This window comes from Pimephales promelas, chromosome 3 (assembly GCF_988280905.1).
Source record: "Pimephales promelas chromosome 3, fPimPro1.hap1.1, whole genome shotgun sequence".
In the NCBI taxonomy this organism is placed as follows: domain Eukaryota; kingdom Metazoa; phylum Chordata; class Actinopteri; order Cypriniformes; family Leuciscidae; genus Pimephales; species Pimephales promelas.
The window spans coordinates 6280159-6301130 of NC_142771.1; the positions used below are offsets into that span (position 1 = coordinate 6280159).

Sequence of the window (20972 nt, forward strand, 5' to 3'; positions counted from 1 at the left end):
ATTACGGGAATAAATTGCATTTCAATTGAAGTAGAAAACCGATTTTAAATAGTATAATATTTCACAATATTACTTTTATTTTTGTTCCTGTTATTAATTCATATTGCTGTTAATTTACTGTATTTTTGAGCAAATAAATGCAGCCAATGAGACGAAAAATGACGTTTTTGACAGGTAGTAAAAACATTTAGCCATATTTGTTATCCATAAGCCCAATTACAGAGTTTTAATGGGTAATTTTATAGAAATATATGTTGTGGACTGACATTTGTTTGTCCTTAAAATGAACTTATTTAATACATCATATTTTAGGAGTCCATATGAACGGATTTAGCAGTCTCGCGCCTCTTGAGGAAGAGACTATTTTCACAACGTTTTTTTTTTATTTATCTTAGTTTACGATACTGCAGAGATTTTGACACCTTACGGTATAATCGATCCAGTCTAATAAAACGCATATCTGGAATACAAGTAATATCTGGAATACAAAATAAGAATGCAGCACAACAATGTCCATTTCACGACGGTTTGGAAATTATTATCCATCATCGATAAACGTCTGTGATTGGTCCGTCCTCAACAGCGGTGAGAAAAGTAACGGTTATAAACTGACAGCGCGACTCGTTTCAGCAGATGAGCGAACGATAATCATAATGTTTATCTTATTAATAATAGACAATAAGTTTAAAAAATACACCGTTAATAATTAAAATAGTCATGTCTGACCTTTTTACAACTTTTTTACTATTTATGGTAGACCTAAATGTCGATAGTGAACATTTTTAGAAGTGCGACTGGTTAAAGGGATATAGCTCACTCAAAAATAAATGTGAAGATTATTTGTAACAAATAGTTGATGGCTATTATTATCAAAACCTCACAAAAAGAATTCCCCAACATAATGAAAAGTGAGGGTACATATAATCAATCACATAAGTGCAGAACATTTCCAGAAAATAATGTAAAATTACAGTGACCAAATAAATGTCCAACACTCTGACAAAAGTTACACATTTTGTCGATATCAGATTTAAACTAGATGATCTGTTAGCTTTGTAAAATATTTTGAATGATTTAAAAGGCACTTTTATATTAATACATAACATATTTTCGCGTCATTCCACCCAGTTCTATTTCTAGCCCAGACGTCATCATCACGCGACGGAAGCGCGTCCAGCTGCAGCATCAACACACACATGTGAGTGAGTCCTTCAGACTGCTGTGCTGTACAGAAACTAACAGAACATTCCCGTGATATTTTTGACTTCATTGAGCTGATATCATGAGCCGCTCCTCGTAGGCGCTCGCGGTGTTTATTATGCTCGCGCGCCTCCGCTGCGCTTTCCTCACACACAGACTGAGAGTCTCTGAAGAGACTCTGCTGATGCAGAGACCGATGTCACACTCCTCCGGGAAGACCAGACCACCGAAAGACACGCTGCGACATGTGAAGACGAGGGACAACCGCAGGCAGGGCGAGCTGCACGGGCCGTCCACCGTATATGTGCAGGTCGCGGGCGCGGGGAGTCGCGATAACGGCGCGTCACTGTACGTCTTCTCCGAGTACAACAGGTGAGACATCTCACGCGACATCATGGCATGCAAGTGTCACGTGACAGAATCTGTCATGAGGGTCAAACGTTATTCTTCATAACAGCATCAATAATCAATAATCATCATTCCATAATACATCAGTTGTTCATCTGTGTGCAGTAAAAATATGTGTGAAGCAGAGTTCAATGGCATGTCAGCTTAGTTTAAATAATTTTAGTACAAATTACTTGATTATTATGAATGTCATTTAGAAAAATCTAAGTAAAACTACTTGGGTTTCACAAATAACAATCACACACATTTGCACATTATGTAATAATGAAATATATGATTATAAAATTAATTTTATATAAATCAAACGCATGATTTCAATCACATTTGTGATTATATCTGTGGATTATATACTATTATATAATATAATATTGTATACACACACACACACACACACACATATTATAAATGTGCCACTGACCATTTAAGCTATCATGTTTGTTGATGAATTAATAATGAAAGTAATTATACAATAATAAAGTAATTTGTTGCCTTTTTTATAAGAATAATGTTTAATAATAAAAGGGAACAATTCAGAGTTTTTTAAATGAACAAATATTGTGACATTATGCAATGCTTAAATCAATAGTTTATATACATATGCATTTTATATAAATATCAGAATAAATAGAATATATGATTCGTATTTATGAATATGGTTTAAAATATGTCATGAAATTTCAAAATATTTTTATAGGGGCGGCAGTGGCTCAGTGGTTCATGTGGGTTGTCTACGAACCGAAAGGTTGGTGGTTCAATCCTCAGTTCCACCTGACCAAGTGTCGAAGTGTCTATGAGCAAGACACCTAACCCCAGCTGCTCCCGACGAGCTGGATGGCGCCTTGCATGGCTGACACCGCCGTCGGTGTGTGAATGAGTGTGTGAATGGGTGAATGTGAGGCAAATGTAAAGCGCTTTGGTGGCCATTAGGTCTATGAAGGCGCTATATAAATGCAGTCCATTTACCATTTACCATTTACCATTTTACTGTTGAACTTTATGTACTATAATATGTATTATCAGAGCTCATTAGTTGAGGAACTATATATATATACACACATGTGTGTGTGTATATATATATATATATATATATATATATATACATGTATTTATATATATATATATATACTATATATGTGTGTGTGTGTGTATATGTGTGTGTGTGTATATATATATATATATATATATATATATATATATATATATAATTTGAGTATTTATATAATCACTTATCTTTCATTTAAAAACAACATTTACAGAAATTCCCCCATAAGAGACCAGTAAAGAATAATCACAAATATAATTAAACTTTGATTCTGCAGATATTTTAGGTGCCTTCCATAAAACTAAAGGACTATATAAATGTATTTTTATGTTTTCACTTTAATATATATTTGAATATACATGATCACCTAAGCCAAATATAGTGTGATCGCGATTAATCGCATCCAAAATAAAAGTTTGTTTACATAATATATGTGTGTGTATAATTATTTTATATATATAAATACACACATGTATATATTTAAAAAATGTATATATTTAAAAAAAATATTATATTTATGTAGATTATTAATTTTGTATAAATATATATAAAGTATATACATGCAAATATTTCTTAAATATATACATGCATGTGTGTATTTATATATACTATTTAAATATATATATATGTGTGTATATATATATATATATATATATATATATATATATATATATATATATATATATATATATGTAATAATTATACACACTACACACCCATATATTGTGTAAACACAGACTTTTATTTTGGATGCAATTAATCGCGATTAATCGTTTCACAGCCCTAGTGTGAATTGGTGAAGTAGTGAAATTGAGTATAAAATGTCAAGCCACCTGTGTGTGTATAGCACTCTTTATAAAACGGATAGTTCCTTGATTCTGATTGGTTGATATAGTCGTTGTAAATTACTCAACACACACACACACACACACACCTGTGACCGCATTACATTAGTGTTACTGCCGTTTGTGATACTGTGTTGCTTGGCAACCTCTTTAGAACTACATTAATAAAATGTGTTTTTTTGTTACTGGTGTTTATTTTATAAATAAAATACACATTACAAATACAATTAATGTTTTTATGGAGTAACAGTTTTATAAAAGCAATAAGCCCCTTGTTGTTCTACATCACGGCTTCATGAGGCGTGTTGCTTTAATCTGTAGAGTGTGAAGTGTAAAGCCTCTGTTTGATATGCAGGTATTTGTTCAACTGTGGTGAAGGAACGCAGAGACTGATGCAGGAACACAAGTAAGAGACCGACTAACACACGTTCACTGTGACGTAATGACGCTCTTCTGTGTTCATACGGGGTGTTTTGATTGTGTATCCAGGATGAAAATCGCTCGCTTGGACAACATCTTCCTCACCAGGATGAGCTGGGAGACGGTCGGCGGTTTATCCGGTGCTTCAGCTCTTCATTCCCTCATTCCCATTCAAAGCTTTTCCAGTTGTTATCTTCTTCAGATCCACACTGTTGTCTTGTACAGACTGAGATTGACTGTGTGTGTTGTGTTTGGCAGGGATGATCCTGACCCTCAAAGACACGGGAGTGCGTCAGTGTGTCCTGTCGGGACCGCCACAGCTGGTGTGTTTAAGGAGATCTGTGTGTGCGTTTGGATATTTTTAGTTTTCCGGTGGTGTTTGACTGGATTGTGTTGTTCTGTTGTTTTAGGAGAAATATTTACAGGCCATACGAGTGTTTTCAGGACCGCTGGAAGACATTAAACTCGGTAAAGTCCACCGTTATCATTCTCACGTCTGTTATATATGCAGTGTTGTTATAGTGTAGTAAAATAACATAAGCTAAAAGATGAATGAGTTCATCAGGTTTTGTTTTAGTTTTAAAGGTGCAGTGTGTAATATTTAGGAGGATCTGTTGACAGAAATGCAATATCATATACTGTACATAACTATGTTTTCAGTGGAGTATAAGAAAACGCAATATGTCGTTTAAATTACTTAAAAAATCTGTTTTGTATCTGGTTGGTATTGAAAGTCAATGTTTAATTTGCCGTAAAATGCGATGTCCGCTGTGTTATCATGTAATGTTTTCTCCCTTTCTTTCCAAACCTTTCCAAAAAATATATATTTAAGTATTTTGAGAGTTTTTTTTCTCAGAAATAATAAAAAAATACATATATATATATTTTTTATGTTCTATGAGAAAATACTTTCTCAAACTTTTTTAGTCTCAAATATTATTATTATTATTATATTTATTATTATTTTAAAATTTCCATCCGTAGTCCCCAAACATAGACAAATACAAGCCAAAAAACAAAAAAACAAACACACAATATACATGTCAACAAAACACATATGAAGTTAAAAAAAATAATAAAAATAATAATAATCAAATAATAATCAATTTTTAATAATCGGTTTATCCGATTATTTTTGCTATCAGTGTGATAACTTTTTTCTCTCAAACTTTTTTTTTCCTTTTAGATCATTTATTTTCTCACATTTAATAAAGACACATTTAATAATCCTAGCTCCATAGAAACGGACAAACACGTTTTGTCACTATGTTGTTCTTCGTGCAAAGAAGCTAGCTAAAGTCAGCGAATAAAACACTGACACAATGATGTATAGGTAACAGTAATATTCACAATAACATCGTTTTACTGATTAATTAAAGTTTGTAAAGAAACCTCATTGCTTAACTGGCTCAGACGGCATCACTTCCAGCCAGCCACCCTAACTTCTTCTGGGTGCAGTTCGTAACCTCACCACTAGATGCCGCTAAAACATAACACACTGCACCTTTATGTTGTTGAAGTACTAAAACTAAAAAGAGATGAAATCTAAAACTGATAAAAATGACTAAAACTTAATCTAATATGAAAACTGAAACTAGAGACTAGAAGCTAAAAAAGCTAATTGAAATTTTTTCTATGAATAGTAAATGATAGTAAATTAACATCTATGATCTGTGTACTCATCTGAAGGAGATGCTGTTGTGTGTGTTTGTTTTGCAGCGGTCAGGCCGTACACTGATCCTCAATATAAAGACAACACCATGACCGTCAGCCAGGTTCCTCTCTTCTGTGAGTGTCGCCTCAGCATACACTGTTCTGAACGTTTAAATACCCTTCACATGTAAAGGATCCGTCTCCTCTCTCTCTCTCTGTGTGTGTGTAGCGGAGCGTAAGGAGGCCGGCGGAGGTTCCCCAAGCTCGGTGCGCAGCTGCAGTCCTAACAGCGGTCAGAAGGGGGCGCTCGGGAGACCGGAGGACCAGGAGGAGAGTCCGAGTCTGAACGCCAGTAGAAGATCACCCAGTCCAGGCAAGACACACACACCACTACAGATGGGTGTTCCCTCAAAGAGTGCTCTGTTTAAGGATATTGGGGCGATTTCAGTTAAGGCCCTTGCACACTGACTCCGAAATTCGCTTCCGAAATTTTCGCACGTTAAAAAATAAATACGACCTCACGTTATGTCAATCACGCTTGCCTCCGGAACTTTCGTCCGCCATCAAAAAATCGAATCGGGTTCCGTTTTCTGCGTTTTTTGCATCCGTAGCAGGCAGTTTGAATGGAGTTTGAATGCGGTTTGAATGCGGTTGAGTTTGAATGGAGTTTGAATGTGGTTTGAATGCGGTTGAGTTTGAATGGAGTTTGAATGTGGTTTGAATGTGGTTTGAATGCAGTTTGAATGCGGTTTGAACGCGGTTGAGTTTGAATGGAGTTTGAATGTGGTTTGAATGTGGTTTGAATGCAGTTTGAATGCGGTTTGAACGCGGTTGAGTTTGAATGGAGTTTGAATGTGGTTTGAATGCGGTTTGAACGCGGTTGAGTTCGAATGAAGTTTGAATGGAGTTTGAATGTGGTTTGAATGCAGTTTGAATGTGGTTTGAATGTGGTTTGAATGCAGTTTGAATGCGGTTTGAACGCGGTTGAGTTTGAATGGAGTTTGAATGTGGTTTGAATGTGGTTTGAATGCAGTTTGAATGCGGTTTGAACGCGGTTGAGTTTGAATGGAGTTTGAATGTGGTTTGAATGCGGTTTGAACGCGGTTGAGTTCGAATGAAGTTTGAATGGAGTTTGAATGTGGTTTGAATGTGGTTTGAACGCGGTTGAGTTTGAATGGAGTTTGAATGGTTTGAATGCGGTTTGAACGCGGTTTGAATGTGGTTTGAATGTGGTTTGAATGCGGTTTGAATGCGGTTTGAACGCGGTGGAGTTTCAATGCGGTTTGAATGGAGTTTGAATGTGGTTTGAATGCGGTTGAGTATGAATGGAGTTTGAATGCAGTTTGAATGGAGTTTAAATGTGGTTTGAATGCGGTTGAGTATAAATGGAGTTTGAATGCGCTATGAATGGAGTTTGAATGGAGTATGAATGGAGTTTGAATGCAGTTTAAATGCAGTTTGAATGCGGTTTGAACACGATTTGAACGCGGTTGAGTTTGAATGGAGATTGAATGCGGTTTGAATGCAGTTTTGACAATTCAGAGCCACCGAATCACGAATATGAAAATTTCGGCCTCGGTGTGCAACAGCCTTTAGGCTACAGACGGGACCCGTCCCTGTTCCTGTTATTCACCTCCAGTGTCTAATGAATCAGAAGTCTCGCATATTCACAGAAAATTACTTTTACTTTACAAAATATTAGGTATGAAACCGAATAAAATTTGTGTTTTAAATGAGTCACAAACTACGTAGTTTAAAGGGGGATATGCTCTGAAAATTTGAATTCTATTTAATATATATTTTAAATAATTTATTTATTTATTTATTGTAATTATTGACATTAGTGTACAATAATAAAATATATTAAATAAAATACTAATTTTATTATTTAAATTATTCATATATTTATTTTGTTGCTTTTTTGTTGGCATTAGTGTTAAATAATAAAATATAAGTAAAATTAGTTTTTACAACTACATTGTTGATCATTTGAAAAAATAAGTATATATAAGTATATAAGTTGTCCATTTATATTGTTCATTATAATTATAATAATGTATTGAATTTGAGTTACATAATTTTAGTTCAATTTAAAGAGAAACCCATTCAATCTAGGGTTCCAATTTGATCCAATAATAATAATTAAAGTGAGTTAAATAATAATTCCCATTGCATTTGAACTACACGTATGGATAAACAAAACAAAATCTAAACTTCATTTCATCCAGCAAATCTTAAAACAATCATATCTCACTTAAAAGGCTGTTTGTACGTCACATGTGCGTCATATTCATGATTAGTGGTTGTTTTGAAGTGCACTTAAAGAGAGTGGCACTAATGTGTTTAATCAGAAATACGTTCTTCTTTCACAGAAGGAAATCTCACCAGAGATCCATCTCTCGTGGTGGCCTACGTGTGTAAGGTCAGCAGAAATAATCTCAAATCTTCATGCATCTTTTTACGATCATACTGTGAGTAAAAGCTTGTTTTCCGTGATGTTTCTTCAGTTACACTCCAGGAAAGGGAACTTTCTGGTGCTGAAAGCTAAAGAGATGGGCCTGCCGGTGTGAGTATCAGATCTACATATATACATGAACTGAAATATAACACACACAATATGAACACGTAACGGTTTCTTTGACCTGTAGAGGAACCGCAGCCATCGGGCCCATAATCGAGGCTCTGAAAGCTGGGAAAAGTGTCACCCACGATGGAAAAGAGGTGATCCTTCGACGTTTTAGAGCCGAGAGACTCCAGTGTTGATCTGAAGACTTTGAGATCTGGTTGTTCTGACTGTCAGTGTGTGTTTCAGATCCGACCGGAGGAGCTGTGCACTCCGGCTGATCCCGGACCTGTGTTCATGGTGGTCGACTGTCCGTCAGAGGACTTCATTCAACCGCTTTGCACCAATCACGTCCTGCAAAGGTGAAGAAACGTCTCCCAGAGACATATGAAGCCCACTTTCTCTCTTTACACATCTAACAGTGTTGTGTGTGTGTGTGTGTGCAGGTATCAGAGCGGTGGATCTGAGGACTCGGCGGCTCTCGTGGTCCACATGACGCCGGAGTCGGTGTTGAACTCGGATCAGTACAAGAGCTGGATGGAGAGGTAGAGCTGGACTGCAGTGATCTGATCGTGTGTGTGTGTGTGTGTGTGTGTGTGGTGACGGGTCTGTTGTGTGTCAGGTTTCCCAGCAGCACGGAGCATCTGCTGATGAACGAGCAGACGTTCACGCCTCACAACGCCCGCAGTCTCAAACTCCAGACGCAGCTCAACCTCATCCATCCTGAGATCTTCCCTCCGCTCAAACTCTACAAGAGCCAAGTACGAACACACACACACACACACACTCACTGTGATTCAGAGTTACAGTCTGAACACATTTCACATTAACTGCTCCTGTTTATAATGTGTCCTTGTTACACACGTTACATGTAGTTACTTTAGAAATAACAATAAATTCTGCATAATAATAATCCTACCCTAAACATAGGAAATACATGTTGTTAATCATTATTATTATTCAGTATTTGCATGTATAACTACACTTTAACATGGACACTTAAAATTAAGTGTAACCAAAACATTTTGCTTATTTAATGTTATGTTTGATGCTAACTTCTAATTAAATATTATATAGTCTCGGTCAAAGGTAAGTTTGAACAAATAGATAATTCCCAACTTTTTTTTTAATTTAAATTCATGATTTATTTAGTTAATTTCAGTCAATTAATATTTTAACAATTAATAATTACTTTATTTTTTTGCATTTCTAATTAAATAGTTTCTCTTTATAAATAATTAAAATATATTTCCAAAGTGTTCATTGGATCATTCCATATTTAATGCATTTTTATTTAAGTATTAAATAGTGTCTTTTGAGTAATTTATTTAATTAGATTTCAAGCATTTCCAGTGGTAAATATTTTTATAAGTTGTCAACTATTTATTCTGGTGTTGGATATAAATTTGATCTATTTTTATGTAATTTTTTGTAATATATACACTACCGGTCAAAAGTTTTAGATGGTAAGATTTTTTTATGTTTTTAAAAGAAGTCTCTTCTGCTCACCAAGGCTGCAATTATTTGATAAAAAATACACACAAAAAAACCCAGTAATATTGTGAAATATTATTACAATTTAAAACAGTGGTTTTCTATGTGAATATATAGTGAAGTGTAATTTATTCCTGTGACCAAAGCTGAATTTACAGCATCGTCTTCAGTGTCACATGATCCTACAGAAATTATTATAATATGATGCTCAAGAAACATTTATGATTATTATCCATGTTGAAAACAGTTTTTTACATTTTTATTTGAGGATTCTTTGAATAGAAAGTTCAAAAGAACCGAATTGATATGAAATGGGAAGCTTTTGTAACATTAATCACTACCATTCAAAAGTTTGGGGTCAGTAAGAATTTATTGTTTTATTTTTGGGGGAAAGAAATTAGAAAATACTTTTATTCATCACGGATGAGTTAAACTGATCAAAAGTTACAGTAAAGACATTTATAATGTTAGAAAAGATTATATTTTAAATAAATGCTGTTCTTTTGAACTTTCTATTCATCATAGAATTTTGGGGGGAAAATGGTACACGACTGTTTTCAACATTGAAAATAATAATTTGCATATTAGAATGATTTCTGATGGCTCATGTGACACTGAAATCTGATGTGAAATTTCATCTTTCAAATTACATTTTAAAATATATTAAAATAGAAAACAGTCATTTTAAATTGTCATAATATTTCACAATATTACTTTTTTTCATCAAATAAAGCAGCCTTGGTGAGCAGAAGAGACTTCATTTAAAAACATAAAAAATCATACAGATCTAAAACTTTTGACCGGTAGTCTATATTTGTTGTATTTTGTAATAATTAAAACATTTTTAATGTATTAATCTGATCTTTTTTTCTGATTTTATTTCATTTTAATGCATTTTGTTGATTTAATTTAATATGAAGTAATATCTGATTTGTCTTTTGATCAGTTTGGTTAGATTTCGATTATTGCCAGTAGAAACGTTTCAATTATTTATTATTTGTCATGTTTTTTATTATGATTTTGTGACATGATGTACCTCAATGTTGTTGTTTTTTTTTCTGATTTAATGATTTATTTTTATTTTTTTTACTATTTTAATGTGTTTTTATGCATCAGTGAGTTATTGACGGGTCTGTTGTGTCAACTAGATCATAGATAGATCATCAAATAGATAATTCCCAACTTTTTTTTTTAATTTAAATTTATGATTTATTTAGTTAATTTCAGTCAATTAATATTTCAACAATTAATATTTACTTAATATTTTTGTGCATTTCCAATTAAATTATTTTCTTATATAATTTATCTCTATATAAATAGTTTTTCTATACTTATTTCCAAAGTATTCATTGGATCATTACATATTTAATGCATTTTTATGCATATAAGTATTAAATAGTCTCTTATGGGTAATTTTAGATTTCAAGCATTTTTCCAGCGGTCAGTTTTATTGATAATTCGTCAATTATTTATTCTGGTGTAGGATAACTATTTGATATATTTGTATGTAATTTTTTGTAATATATATTTGCTGTATTTTAATGTATTAATTTGATATTTTTCTGATTTTATTTCATTTTAAAACATTTAGTTAATTTAATTTAATATAAAATAGTTTCTTATTAGTCTTTAGGTCACTTTGGTTAGATTTCGATTATTGCTAGTAGAAACTTTTCAATAATTTATTATTTTTCATGTTTTTTGTTCCCTCAATGTTGTTGTTTTTTTTCTGATTTAATGATTTTTTTTATGTCTTTCTAATTTAATGAACTATTTTAATGTCTTTTTCTTTTTGTCCTTCAGTGAGTTATTGACTGGTCTGTTGTGTGTGTCTATTGCAGGATCCTGAGGCGTCTCTAAGCGTCCCCAGCGTCAGAGCCGAGTGTCTGCTCAAGTTTCAGCTTCGGCCCAAACTGGAGTGGCAACGGTCGGTTCAGGTCCACAGTGTCCACACAAGTCAACACTAGAAGTGGATCAAAACCTGTCATCACATGAATTTTGAACAATACCCGTTCTTGTCTCGTCTAACTTTTTTGATCCACTTCAAATGTTGACGACTGTATGTTAATTGTGCTCGTCGTACACCTTGTTCACCAGCTTATTGTGCAAGTTAATAGGCAATAATTATGAGTTAATCCATTTTTACAGCTTCAACAAACCAGTTTTTATGAATTTCGTACAAATCTCTATCTAAATTGAGGCACTTTTGTGTGTGTGTAGAGATGCCATCCTGTCCTGCGACTCCGAGGAGTTTGCGAAGGAAGCCGCCGAAGTGCCAAACTTTCTGGAGGAAGTTGAGGAGTGCAGGAAGTTCCAGGCGGCTGCGTCCGTCTCCACATCTGGTGAGCTTTCCGAAGGAGGGATGAAAGCGCTGAATTAGAAGAGAGACAAGAACACTTCCACAGCTTGACATTTAATTTCCTCAGAGTAAAGCTTTCTCCACTTCTCACTCTCTACTGTATCTGTGCCAGACGCCTCGGATCCTGCAGGAGTCTATAATGCTCATAATAAACTGAAGTTTGTGTCGTTCCAGGTGAGAGGTTTCCTGAGATCGTGTTTTTGGGCACCGGCTCGTCCCTGCCGATGAAGATCAGAAACGTCAGTGGAACTTTAGTGAACATCAGGTAATATTAATGGTCGAGTAAGAAAATGCTCATTATTAGAGTGTGTGTACGGCTCACGTGCAGTGGATTAGGTTGGCTAGCTGTTTATTTCAAAACATAATTAACCAAGAGTCCAAAAAACCCTCCAAACTGGGACAAAAGAGTGACTTTACTAAACATTAGTAGTCGCATACTAATAAGATCCTGGTTGGCAAGTGATGATCTTCAAGTGCTTTTCATACAGCGCACGGTAAATCAAGACAAACAGGTTTGACTTTCAAACGACATTGAAAACACTGCGCCACGATCGGATCCTGGACGTCCTATAGCTTTAGCAGAGCAGCATGTCAATGTCTCTTTTGGCACTTTTCCACTGCGCGGTATGGCGCGGCTCGGTTCGCTTTAACTCGGTTGCTTTTCCACTGCAGTTAGTACCGCTTTAAAGTGGGTGGGATTATAGACTGATCGATAACAGTGGTGCTAGATTTAAATAGCCAGTTGCTATGTTACTGGCTATTTAAATCTAGCGGGTTTGGTTACTTTTGTCGATGTCTATTGGTCGCAAATACAATGACACTGGTAGTGACGATTCTGTCTGACCAATCAGTGATCTGCAGTGTTTCACGACACATTTTAGTTACGGTACGGTACGCTTGGAACCTCAACAGAACAAGTACCATTTAAAGCGAGTCGTACCGAACTGTACCGTACAATGGCGTGGAAAAGCGGCAAAGCGTGCCGTACCGAACTGAACCGTACCATACCGTGGAAAAGCGGCAAAACGTGCCGTACCGCGCCGTACCGTACCATGCCGTGAAAAAGCGACAAAGTGTACCGTACCGAACCATACCGTGGAAAAGCGTCAAAGCGTGCCGTACCGAACCGAACCGAACCGTACCATACCGTGGAAAAGCGCCAAAGCGTGCCGTACCGTACCATACCATGGAAAAGCGCCAAAGCATGCCGTACCATACCGAACCGTACCGTACCATACCGTGGAAAAGCGTCAAAGCGTGCCGTACCGTACCGAACCGTACCATACCGTAGAAAAGCGCCAAAGCGTGCCGTACCGTACCGTACCATACCATGGAAAAGCGCCAAAGCATGCCGTACCGTACCGAACCGTACCGTACCATACCGTGGAAAAGCTCCAAAGCGTTCCGAACCGTACTGTACTGTGGAGAAGCGGCAAAACGTTCCGAACCGTACCGTGGAAAAGCGGCAAAACGTTCCGTACCGTACTGTGGAAAAGCGCCAAAACGTTCTGAACCGTACAGTACCGTGGAAAAGCGGCAAAACGTTCCTAACCGTACCGTACTGTGGAAAAGCGCCAAAACGTTCTGAACCGTACCGTACCGTGGAAAAGCGGCAAAACGTTCCGAACCGTACCGTACTGTGGAAAAGCGCCAAAACGTTCTGAACCGTACCGTACCGTGGAAAAGCGCCAAAACGTTCTGAACCGTACCGTACCGTGGAAAAGCACCAAAACGTACCGTACCGTGGAAAAGCGCCAAAACGTTCTGAACCGTACCGTACCGTGGAAAAGCGCCAAAACGTACCGTACCGTACCGTGGAAAAGCACCAAAACGTACCGTACCGTACCGTGGAAAAGCGCCAAAACGTTCTGAACCGTACCGTACCGTGGAAAAGCGCCAAAACGTTCCGAACCGTACCGTACCGTGGAAAAGCGGCAAAACGTTCCGAACCGTACCGTACCGTGGAAAAGCGGCAAAACGTTCCGAACCGTACTGTGGAAAAGCGCCAAAACGTTCTGAACCGTACCGTACCGTGGAAAAGCGGCAAAACGTTCCGAACCGTACCGTACCGTGGAAAAGCGGCAAAACGTTCCGAACCGTACTGTGGAAAAGCGGCAAAACGTTCTGAACCGTACCGTACCGTGGAAAAGCACCAAAACGTACCGTACCGTACCGTGGAAAACCGCCAAAACGTTCTGAACCGTACCGTACCGTGGAAAAGCGGCAAAACGTTCCGAACCGTACCGTACCATGGAAAAGCGGCAAAACGTTCCGAACCGTACTGTGGAAAAGCGCCAAAACGTTCTAAACCGTACCGTGGAAAAGCACCAAAACGTACCGTACCGTACCGTGGAAAAGCGCCAAAACGTTCTGAACCGTACCGTACCGTGGAAAAGCGCCAAAACGTTCTGAACCGTACCGTACCGTGGAAAAGCGCCAAAACGTTCCGAACCGTACCATGCCGTGAAAAAGCGCCAAAGCGTTCCGTACCGTACCGTACCATGGTGATGAAGTCAGTTTTAGTCCCTTTGGTTGACATTGGTCCGGTAAAATCTCAGCAGCACAGTGTGTTTCATTGCTATGATGTAATATGGGTGGAGTTGATTTAATGCAGAGGTGTGTCTGATCTCCATCTCTGCTCCTCAGCCCCTCTCAGTCGCTGCTGTTGGATTGTGGGGAGGGAACGTTCGGTCAGTTGTGTCGTCATTATGGCAATGATGTGGACGAGATCCTCTCCAAACTCTCCACCATCTTTGTGTCGCACCTGCACGCAGACCATCACACGGTGAGCCGGCACTAACACAAGTTTAATAAACCAGTTTGCTTGGCCTTAGAGACCGCTTGACTGAACATTATCCTGATGATTATATGCATACTGGCCAAGTAATTAAATAAATGATCAGTTATACAGTTTAGTGTCATTATGCTAAAATATTAATAAAGAATCAAGTCACCTTTATTTATATATAACGTTTCGGAGTCACACTTGTTATCTTCCCGGTCAAAAGTGACCGGACACCTAAAAAATTAAATTTCCTCCATCCCAGTAAAACCAATGCCATTTATTTTTGTTCTATAATATTTATTCTTTGTAATTTAGTATTTTGAGACAATTTGATTGAATTTATTAATATTTATGCAATATTTATGGTCTATTTTGCCATGGAAAAATATATATTTTTTTATATTATTATTATTATTTTTTTCAAAAAAATATTAATGCAATATTTTAGTTTAATATAGAGTCTAGGCCTTCAGAAAAAAAATATTTTTTGAAGAAAATTAGCACCATCTGTTTACAGTATAGAGAAAAAGCGTAGAATCATGGTGTAACCACTAGATGGCATGTACAGCTCTCTATGGAGAGGCATGTGAATTCCCTCAACACATTTTTTTTTTTTTTGGTGGATTTAAATATATATTTGAAACAATCTCAAAAATGATTTTTTATTTTAAAAAGAAATTGTGAATTTTTGTGTGTGTCAATTTCCCATTCATTTCCTATGGGGGTCATTTTTGACCGAAGACCACAAGTGTAACTATTTTTTTTTACGACCACTTAGCATGCTCGGATCATGACCTCAATTTTTTTGTGTGTTCACATACATAATGCCATAAAAGTCACCAAGTTTCGTAACATTCAGATGAAGCTGTGAGTTTTAAAAATTCAAAACATACTTTTTGTAATCAAAATTTATTGGTGTGTGTTGGTGGGTTTGTCTGTTTTGCACTCAAGATGTTGTAGAGTGTCACCCCTTTCCTGCGGTGTACTTTTTTTTTTAGAATTGTGGGTGATTTGTAGATTGCACGTACAAAAATTCTGAGAATTGTTTTTTTTTTTTTTTTAGCAATTTCCCATTCATTTCCTATGGGTCGGTCATTTTTGACCGAAGACCACAAGTGTGACTATATTTTTTTTACGACCACTTCGGATCATGAGCTCAATTTTTTTTGGTATTCACATACATAATGCCATAAAAGTCACCAAGTTTCATAACATTCAGATGAAGCTGTGATTTTTAAATATTCAAAACAGAAATTTTTTCGGTCAGAAATGACCGAAGAGCACCTGAGGGAGATATATATATATATATAGAGCGCTTTTTACAACGCAAATAGTTTCAAAGCAGCTTCACAGAGATAACAGGAAAATAATGCAGAAAAGTTTGTTTCTAGAAGAAAATGGCATCATAGTCTAGTTTGATGGTTCTTTTTCCTTGTAAAAAGGTTATTAAATTAGTTAATTTAGTCCAGAGCAGAATCGTAGAGAGATGAGAGATGAGTGTTTCGTCATTTATTTCTCTGTTATGTGTCGTGTCGTCCACGCAGGGTTTGATCCAGCTGTTATTGGAGCGAGAGAGAGCTCTGGTATGAACTTTTTTATTATTTTTGATCATTTATGTGTTTGTGCGATGGATGATTTGACTGTTGGGGTCGTCTTGTGTGTTGCAGACGAGTCTCGGTGAAGCGCTCAGTCCCGTGTTCCTGATCGCACCGGTGCAGATCATGACGTGGCTGAACCAGTACCACGACCACTGCCAGCAGATCCTCAGCCAGATCAAGTACAAACTTTATTACGTCTCACTCTCTCTCTCTGGTAGAGCGTCTGTGATTCTCACTAGTGACGGTAAACACATTATCATTTGTTATCGCTTCTGTGTTTGTTCCAGTATCATCCCATCAAAGTATTTATTTGACGGTGCCGAGATCCCCAAAGTCAGGACCAAATCCTTCATCCAGACTGTCCTGAAGAAGAATGACCTGGTCAAGGTCTGTATAGACGTTAGTGATATAGTGTGTGTGATCCTTTTGGCCATGCACAATAGATATTTGAATGTTTATGCATTCGCTCTTAAATTAGTTTTTATTTTATTTTATTTTACTTGGAATCATAATTTCAATCAAAGAGCAGTTGCAAAAAAAAGAAGAAAAAAAGTTGATACCAATGATATTTTATTTATTTATATGCACTTGCTAATTTGGAATCATAATTGCAAGCAAACAGCATTTGCAAAGAAAAAAACAAACAAGTTTTAATGCAAAAAAAGAGCATTAGCCAGGCCCTCCAGAGAAACGCGATTATGCGATCGCTGAATTCAACGCAAAATCAGGCAAAATCCGATATGCCGATATATCGGCCGACATATATATATATATATATATATCAGTCCCTCCAGAGAAACACGATTATGCGATCGCTGAATTCAACGCAAAATCAGCCAAAGTCCGCATATTTATGCGGGGGCCGCATTTTTTCAAATACGCCGCACTTTCGCCGCATAAATTGCCGATTTCCGTGCAAAATATGCGGGGTTTGCATAATTTCATAATCCTCGCATTTTCGTTGCAAAAAAAAGTCACATGTATCTTAGCAGAAAGTTGAAAAATGTTGCGTTTGCTTCACATAAGAGCAGCCATTTCCCCCTGTTTCCATGGGAACGTTATGAAGTGATGCAATTACGCGACGCCAGACAGACTCACGGAGGCGATTGACATCTCACAAATCAAACTCGTATAACTGTCTGTCACACGTTCTACCGTCACATCGTTACTTAATAAACAACATAAGATAAAAGAAGTAGCATCAAACAGAAAATATAGCTGCGAGCAGCGATGGCGGGCCCAAGCCGGAGGCACCGCAACCCCGGTTCCTTTAGTTACCTAAAGGCACCCGGGTGGCGGTGCCGAAGGCTTTGGCCCTTTCATGATTAAATGTTAAAGCGGCTTGCCATACTCTGTCATTTCGACTAGTCACAATTATGTTACAGATATCTTAAATGATAATACAAACTATCCAAAGTGTAACGACTAGACAGAAAGATGTTGTTGATATCTACAATGTTAATTCCGGACAGGCAAACTTAGCTTTTAAATGTTAAAAGGGCTTGCCATACAGGGACGTAGGCTCAGAGAGAGGCTCACCATATTCAGACCAAAATATCTGACTTCCTCTTGGTCCGAGCTAATGACTATGTATTAGAAAGTTGTACGGCTTGAGGAGTACAATGTATATACCGATTTTTGTAACTGTAGATAAAACTAACAACCAATGTAGTAGCACTTCTCTTTTTTTGATTGGCTGATGCGTAGCAGGGTCGACTGCTGAACTCCAGGCGAGACGCGCTTGATTCTCACGTGAGAGCGGCGCGGCCAGAGAAATTGCGTATATTAAATATATTATTAATAGTTTTTCCGCATGAGAAATACAATGTGTGACGGGAGTGTGAGACAAAAGACTGAAACGAGTGACTGTCATGCTCAATGCGTGACACACTATAAAAAAATATTTCACACTGACTCCACATTTAGGGGGCCACAAGGGGGTCCAAGCTTGTTGTCGCAGGGGCACTGGCCCCCCCAGGCCCCCGCCTAGAACCGCCATTGCTCACACACACACACACACACACACACACACACTTTCTCTCTCTCTCAAGAAGCAAAAACATGACTGCTAAAGGTTGTATCAGCGATGGCGGGGTAACATCACTTAACATCACGAGTGCTATTCCCTTAGGCCACGCCCCCTTGTCTCCCCAAAGTATTATAAGCAATCATGCGTATCCCGTGTGCAGAATGATGCACTTGAAGCAACACCAAGTCACAGCACGCAACGCTTCACATTGAAAAGAACATAGCGAAGGGATGGTATCTATAATCTATGCTTAGTAGGGCTGCACGATTTGGGAAAATGTCATATTGCCATTATTGAGCCAATATTGCAATTGCGATTTGCGACTCCGATATAATAAAATGGTTTCATGAGTCCAACTTGCTTGGTTCTAAAGTAAAATGCACACACAGATTAATGTTTATTTCTCAACTCAAACTAAAAACAACAACAACAATAAATGATTGATAACACCTATAATGATCAATAAACCATCAACCAAACCAACATTACAGTGATTCCATCAATTGAAAGCCATCAACTTTTTAAAAAATTATTACGCTTAAAAAATATATATAACAGCTTTTAAATTAAGTGAACTTCAAACAATCCCCACATAAACCCATAATAAAAAACATATTTACCTGTGCCCTTCCTGTCTTAACAGGTACAGAAATTGAATAAAGTTATCAAACAGTCTGCGCTGCCTGAATCATAAATTATATATATAATAATCCTTATTAAAGCTACAAAAGTTCTTTACTCAAGATCAGTGAGTAATTTTCTAATTTCCCTTTGTTCTTTTAACTTTACTGAAAGAACGCTTTATTCGCTGCTGGCCCTTTAAGAGCACCCGTTGCCGAGACGCGGATCTCACACGCGCCTCATAGCACAACTCTTTTCATCCATAGACTTTTATGTTATGAAGATACTAGACAAAACCACATTTTGGCATAATTGTGTGTGCTATTGTTCGTTCAAGCTCGAAAGAGAACTGTTTATTCTGGGCTGGCACACGGTCAGTGCATGCGCATTATGCGTATCATCTAATCTAGGGCACTCACAGGCAGCTTTTCACTTCTTGTCGTGCAAAATGCGAAAAGGCATTTGAACCAATAAGAGGGGGATCTTGTAACACTAGTCAAAGGATGACAAAAAAGAAGAGATGCTGCGCTAATAGCCCTACTTTGTTTATTTCATATAAAATCGCGGCATTTTGCGTTATATAATTGCATAGGTTTGAGATCGCTATTACGACTGCGATATAATTAATCGTGCAGCACTAATGCTTAGTGTATTCTAAAGGGCAATAAACTCCACTCCAGCAAGATAGTCATTTTATGCAAATCATAGACCTTTATGCCTTATCTACAAATAAAGTATAATATTGGGAACATTGATCTTGAAGAGAGTGTCGTCGTGTTACTGTCGCAACCGAACGCGACGCGCTAATGCTGATGCATGGAGAATGACTGAGGCGAGATGACTTTCCGTTAACTTTAACTTAGAGACTAAAATATTAATTTTACCACACATTAAGCTATTGAATGACTTTAGAAGTCTTGGAATATAGTGTGAAAACTTGATTGTGCTTTACAGTTTTTTATGCCTTTAGTGGGGCTTAACAAAATAACACAATATGCAGAATGTCGGACGTCACTTATAGGCTAAACTGTTTTTATAGATAAAACTATTTACATTCGGCAGTCATGAAAACAAATCTCAGATAACGGTTGACTAGGTAACAATGTGTAATTTTGCGCCGGAGTTCTCCTTTAACTTACATTAGCTAGCTAACTACGAACGAGCTAACCAGATAACATTAACAAATTGACAAGCACTTACTGGGCACAGTGGGCAGAATGGCTCTTCAAATGACGGACGAAATTGGAGGTTGTCATCTGACTGTCCGCGATCTTAACGTTGCATGTCTTGCAAAGCGCTGTTCTTTTGCCATCTTGTTGTAAGAAATTCTTGAATCCAAAAGCGACGACGACCCTCGTTATCCCTCCGGCTGACATGTTGATGTGATCTGATGTAAGTGGGCGTGGTGTGCGCGTAAGGTATGAGAGGGCATGACTGATGATCTCGTGATCCAGTCATGACAGCGCTATTCTCAGCCTGCGCTCCAGCTGGATCAACTTTATTTTTTTTACATAATTTATATATTTTATATTCAAACTGAAAACATGATGTGATTAACACTCAAGTCATATTATTACATGCAAGTGTGTTTGATTTATGGACCAAATTTTCAGATCAAGTTTATGGACCAAGTTAATTTAATTAATAAACTAATTATATAAAACTATTAATGCACTACAATTAAACTGGTTATATGCCTTTACTTATAAAAAATAAAAAACTTATTTAAAAAAATACCAGGCTTAAGGCATTTATTTTTTATGCAGGCCATACACACAGGAGTGAAATGGTTAAGACCCCTCCCCCTACAAACACACACACATACACAGACAGGCAAAGACAGAGATGTAGGCTCAGATTAAGCAAGACCACATTCAAACAAACATATCTGACTTTCTGTGGGTCCTAGCTAATGAGTGTCAATTAGAAAGTTGTCCGGCTCGAGGAGTACAATA

The 20972-nt window shown here is 37.2% G+C and overlaps 1 protein-coding gene across 1 annotated transcript in view; it reads left to right on the top strand.

Annotated features, from left to right (window-relative positions):
- Positions 1 to 1150: 1150 nt before the first annotated feature.
- elac2 (elaC ribonuclease Z 2) overlaps positions 1151 to 20972 on the top strand; it is a 38111-nt gene continuing 18289 nt past the window's right edge. The window contains exons 1-20 of the mRNA XM_039655231.2: positions 1151 to 1572; positions 3851 to 3901; positions 3985 to 4055; positions 4174 to 4238; positions 4326 to 4383; positions 5635 to 5703; positions 5798 to 5941; positions 7941 to 7990; positions 8076 to 8134; positions 8217 to 8289; positions 8381 to 8493; positions 8578 to 8676; positions 8754 to 8892; positions 11467 to 11552; positions 11846 to 11967; positions 12159 to 12249; positions 14631 to 14769; positions 16314 to 16352; positions 16437 to 16546; positions 16655 to 16754. Coding sequence (XP_039511165.2) covers positions 1319 to 1572; positions 3851 to 3901; positions 3985 to 4055; positions 4174 to 4238; positions 4326 to 4383; positions 5635 to 5703; positions 5798 to 5941; positions 7941 to 7990; positions 8076 to 8134; positions 8217 to 8289; positions 8381 to 8493; positions 8578 to 8676; positions 8754 to 8892; positions 11467 to 11552; positions 11846 to 11967; positions 12159 to 12249; positions 14631 to 14769; positions 16314 to 16352; positions 16437 to 16546; positions 16655 to 16754 — 1932 coding nt within the window. The 5' untranslated portion in view covers positions 1151 to 1318. The remainder of the gene's footprint in view (positions 1573 to 3850; positions 3902 to 3984; positions 4056 to 4173; positions 4239 to 4325; positions 4384 to 5634; positions 5704 to 5797; positions 5942 to 7940; positions 7991 to 8075; positions 8135 to 8216; positions 8290 to 8380; positions 8494 to 8577; positions 8677 to 8753; positions 8893 to 11466; positions 11553 to 11845; positions 11968 to 12158; positions 12250 to 14630; positions 14770 to 16313; positions 16353 to 16436; positions 16547 to 16654; positions 16755 to 20972) is intronic.